At 39.6% G+C, this 5278-nt stretch overlaps 1 protein-coding gene across 6 annotated transcripts; it reads right to left on the reverse strand.

Moving 5' to 3' along the window:
* Window positions 1–212: 212 nt before the first annotated feature.
* LOC141623102 (putative glycosyltransferase 7) lies at window positions 213–4933 on the reverse strand. 6 transcript variants are annotated; one of them, XR_012533200.1, is made up of 3 exons: window positions 3526–4933; window positions 1217–1305; window positions 213–574 (listed from the first exon to the last, which is right to left on the reverse strand). XR_012533200.1 is itself a non-coding variant. In XM_074439168.1 (2 exons), exon 1 carries the CDS (start codon window positions 4763–4765, stop codon window positions 3536–3538), a length of 1230 nt encoding a protein of 409 aa, XP_074295269.1. In that variant the 5' UTR covers window positions 4766–4932; the 3' UTR covers window positions 213–571; window positions 3531–3535. The 6 variants fall into 6 exon arrangements, 4 of the variants coding, with proteins under 4 accessions (XP_074295269.1, XP_074295267.1, XP_074295268.1 ...); XR_012533201.1 differs by having other exon boundaries at window positions 3531–4932; XM_074439168.1 differs by lacking the exon at window positions 1217–1305 and having other exon boundaries at window positions 213–571; window positions 3531–4932.
* Between the last annotated feature and the right edge of the window lie 345 nt (window positions 4934–5278).

Genomic DNA, 5278 nt, shown 5'->3' on the forward strand with positions numbered 1-5278 from the left:
TCCATCCATTCTTCATCTCCCTCCTTCCTCCCCTTCCATTACCCTTTATAATTTTTGTTATCAAAACACCCACATCCCATTTGCCCTCCCCTTCTCTCCCCTCCCTTCACCTCCCCTCACTCCCCCTCCCCTCCCCTTCCCTCCTAAAATTGTATCCAAACGGACCCTAATAGTTCCAGCTTTGCTTGTTCACAAACATAAAAGCGTTCTTATGAGGAATATGTTTAACATCACCTTCCAGTACAGAAGGGAAGCAAACGCCATTACTAATCTCATAAATCCTGCAGTAATTATCGGCTTATAACGGCCAAAGTTTAGTGCTTGCATTCTTTAGCTAGCCCTACTAAAATGAAACAGAGAAAATGTTTTTATTATAGGTCTATATATCTAGTATGTACTTCCATATATAAGTAACGAGCCGCGGCGAAGTTTGGATATACACATTCCCTGAAGCTTGACTCTCTATATTACCAAGCTGGAAATGCTGGAATGCCCACTTGATAGTGCATTCGAGCCTTTATCAAGAAGTGTTGCTAGGGTAGTTCGTAATCAAGGATCACACGTCAAGCTCCTTCTGGACATAAGACAGTTTCCGAGTCAAATATTGATTGATAATACATCTCGTCAGAGTATCACATAATTAATCAAAGACGTTCATGGAATGGTAAAAAAGCCATATTAGGAAACAGACATGGCGACAAAATTGTAGAACGATTGTTCCACAGGATTCGATGACTAATACTTACAGCCTTGCAGTTCCATTTTCAGATTAGCCAATTAAAAGTCTATACATGCTCTAAGCCTAACCATGCCTAGAGACGTAGTCTAACCACCAACCTTGCTATCAGAACAAAAGGTAGTAACACAGTTTTACCATAAACTTGTTATAACGTCTACAACTTGAGATCCTAAGAGTCTGTCGAACTTCAACCAATATGTTTAAGGTTACTGGGCAAGCTGGGGGGAGCAAAATTAACTTAAAAAAAAAAACCCAATTTGTATCCGTCTTTCCTGATCCATGTCTGAGATTGAATTCAAAAGCTGGCACAAAAATTGGCTTTCATGTCAAATATTGTGCATTATGCTGAAGATATAAAGCAGAAATATCGCCAAACCACCCTGTCTGCTCCTAAAGGCAACTAAATCCTCTGTTATATAGATCAACTCACATTAAAATCGAAGTTCTACCCACAAATTTTAGTTCTACAGTGTATACCAGCACGGCAGCACCTCATTGTGCGCTAAATCTTGACCCATTCCATTGTGGTTCGTTCAAATTACTGTAGCTTACACAAATCAGGAGTCCTACAACAAAAAACATCAGAATTTCTCATGGCTCCCTTGAAACCCAAAAAATTTAATCGAATACCTATTCATAATTGCATCAGCTACTCCCTATTATTTTCATGTCTATTAGCAAATGTATCATAACCACAAGTCAGGATGGAAGCACAACAATCCACGCCTAAACTGACTGAGAACATGACATACTGATTTGATCAAACCCGAAAGTATCTACTATCCTAGCATTTTCATCTATTTATGTAAAGGAAAATTGCGCAATAAATCAAAATAAACAATGTCTCATACCACCTAAAAGTCCTAGTTCAATAGCATTTCATTCTGCAAAATATGCCAAAGTAACAGTAACAGTAACATAAACCTAATCATCATTCGCTTTCGCTACTCCCTTTCACTATTTTGTCGATTATCATCAAGGCGTCCTATCAATAAGCCTGAAAGTCACTAAAATTTCTCAAGTGGGGATAATCTGCCAAATTCAACAAGGTGTCCTATTTTGTCGATTATCAACAGTCCATAAGTTCAAACTTCTAAGACCATCAAATCTAAGTTAAAACATAAAGGTAACTTAAAAGAACAATGGTTTTCATAAAGACGTTCCATGATGTTTATGAGCCTAGTTGAAGTGGTTTAGCATTTACAATCAAACACAAACTGAAGAGAACTACGTATCAGAACATATGCACTTAAACAAACTATGCAAAACAGATCGAACTCACTAGCCAGATAATGTAATTTTAATTTTGATAAAGCTATCAGACTCCGTGTGTTGAAACTTGAAAGCACAAAGAGGATGTTTCCAAATAACTCATAATAAAAATTGCCTTTGTACAGCGAAATTTCCAACAAAGATATAAGCCCACTAGTATATCCTTTTTTATTAGATGCACGCCAAATACCAACTTAAACTCAAGAAAAACCTATTTGCGGCTCTACCATTATGTAAGAGTTGAACGAATTTATGCGCACACTAGAATATACTCCTAAGTCCTAATTAGATGTATGCCAAGTCGCCAAGTACCAACCTCACTACGAGAAGGACCAATTATACCGAATTTCCAATACCGAAAGACATTAGTATCCATCAAAATTATTCTTTCGAAATGCTCTTCCAGACAAACTGAATAAGTTTAGCTATTCATCAAGCACATGCAGCCTTCCCATGCATGCTATGATACTTCCAAGCCAAAAATTGGCTTTCGAAGCTTAAAGGAAGCAAAACTTAAACCAAGTCCAAGACTGGCTTTCAAAAGTAAAACATTTTACCTAAACATCTTAGTCCTATCCTAGAAACGGCTTAGTCCTCTGTTTCTTTCTCCCGGACAAAGTCATCTTCGCAATTTAAATCCAACAGGTAAGATATAATCTAGTCCACAAATGTCTTCTCATTAGGATAAATGATTGATTATTGGTGAATGCAAAACCTAATCAGTAAGCATGCCCAACATTACAAAACTTGAGCCCGAACCATTCATCTATTTGGCTCTAAGAACAAAATTGTTTCATACAATTGGCTTATTATAGCCATTAGCCACTAATTAGAGCAATGATCGATTACTACAAGCAGCTATCAAATGACAACTAAACAGAACTCATATACATAAAAGCAACAATCACGACATGGATCACAACACCAATATTACGAATAAGGAGCCTCTCCATTTCTCAAAAAGAAATGGAGGTAATGGAGGTCCATTACTTCTCAATAATCCGGATTAAAGCTGTTACTTACTAACAGATACTCTACATTATTTGGCATATATGGAGTACCATTTTCTTTTGATCGAGTATACTCCTTTTGTTTCCGTCATTTGTCTAAAATTCCCCTAATAAAAAGCAAAAGTAAACAGTTCAATGGGACCTAGGGAATATAACTTTAGCATACTAGAGAAAACAAAAGAAATGTGAAACCAAAACAAAGTACCTACGCATGTACACAACTACACATATTGAAAGAACTAAGAAGGAGACATTATGAAATAGCACGAAAGTGAAAACACATTGAGCGGGCGGCTAGCAGGGACGCTCAAATCGTAGCTCCGCCACTAGTGCCTAAAACGGTTTTCCATAAAACTTCCGTAACTTATTAAACAAACAAAAGGGGTTGCACCAAAGTAGAGTTGGTGTAGAGTTGGCATACACACACATTAGAAAACTAAGACGATGAGAAGATGAACATGTCCGCGAAAACATAAAACTAAAACCGTTTCCCAGGAGACTTACCGCACCTCAATCAATCAAATGAAAGGGGGTGAACCAAAGAAGAGTTGTGCAAATCAGGATGAAAAAACCCAAAATTCCTCAACACTTGATTATCCGCAAAATTCAAAGCCTTAGACATCCCATCCCAACACTCGTCCCCTGAATACATGGGATTATGTTCCCCATTACACGGTTGACAGCCCGTAAAATGCGTCACAAACGGCCTCCTCAACCCCTTCAAACCACTTACATACTCCTCCCACAGCGCACGATATCCCTCACCACCCTTCTCAGCATGCATCCTCCTTAAACTACGCACCCTCTTCGCCAACTTCCTATAACTGTCACCAACCATATCCAATTTCCCAACTATTTCCACCCAATACCCTTCAAAATAATAATCACTCTCCAAATAAACCTTGTCACCCCACTTCCTCCCTTCCTTGACCAACAAGTAAGCCAGAGCGGTCTGATCATCCGACTCTGGGTACAACTTGTCAGTAAATATTGATTTTAGGATAGGACCCCACTGAGCGTACTCAGGACTTGCTGGACCGAAACTTGCCCATCGGTCCAACAACTCCATAGACCACTGACAATTCCGAATTAAAAACACACCCGCATTAAGCCCGGTCCAACTCCTTTTCTTAAATACCAAATTGGGCCAACCATGGACCACTAAATTAAACTCCTTGTATTTATCCAACGGTAAGTCAAAATCCATGTCAGTAATTACCGCGTCCGAGTCAACCCACCAAACCCACTCGGCTTCCGGGTGGGCCAACATTGCGGCCCGAATAACCGGGTACTTGGCCCAATACCCACGCATACTCGGGTCCAACAACACATTATTATAAAACACGTCGTACCCATGAATACGACCGTAGTCAACCTTATTCTTAAACAACCGGAGTAATAAATTATCCCCAACCGGGTTCTTACACGGGTCGGGTTGTGACCCGGTCACCATAACAACCCGGGTCGGTCCGGGTTTGGAAAAGTACGGGTGGAGTCTCATCCACTGGGTCCGCTTGTCATCCCAGTTACGTACCGGGGTGGACATTGAATAGGAGAGTTCGGGGTCGTCGTAGAAGGTAGTCGGTTCGTGTCGGGTTCGTGTTTGAGTTATGTTTGGGAGAGGTGGGGGAGTTGGGGTGATTGTGAATGACCTGAAACTCCAAATGAGGAAAAATGCGACGAGTGCGCCACCGATAAACGGGGTGAGTTTGGTTTTGGGTGGAATTTCATGGGTTAATGCCATTTTAGTTTATTTTTTGGGAGAAATGTTTTGTTGTAAGGGAGTGTAAATGTGATTTATGGGGGAAAGAAGAAAAGGGAGTGCGGTGGTCGTAAAGAGGTGTAAATGAGACATATGGGAGTAATTAGTGGAGGGGCCTTGTTAGTAAATGTTGTGTTGGGAGTGATGCATTACTATTTACTAGAATCTGCATTTATGCTTTGCTTGTTTTGGATATGTAGAATCACAAATTCTCCTTTTTCATTTGTGACGGGTATATCCGTCGCAAGCTTGCAACGGGCCAAATATAATTCACATGGGGAGATAAGACAAAAGCAAATTGTCTAGGGGTAGATTAATTGTTTTGGGGTTTTGTTAGTTTGGTAAGTTTTGATTTGATTTAGTGTCTAATGTGGAGATTAAGTAAGGTGTCTTTGATTTTTTTCGGTTGAAAAGAGCTGAACTAAATTTAACTTAATGCAATTGAACCTAATTTAAGTACAACTAGCCCTGTTCTTTTTGGCTAAATTGAACTTA

Source organism: Silene latifolia, chromosome X (assembly GCF_048544455.1).
Source record: "Silene latifolia isolate original U9 population chromosome X, ASM4854445v1, whole genome shotgun sequence".
Taxonomy (NCBI): Eukaryota; Viridiplantae; Streptophyta; class Magnoliopsida; order Caryophyllales; family Caryophyllaceae; genus Silene; species Silene latifolia.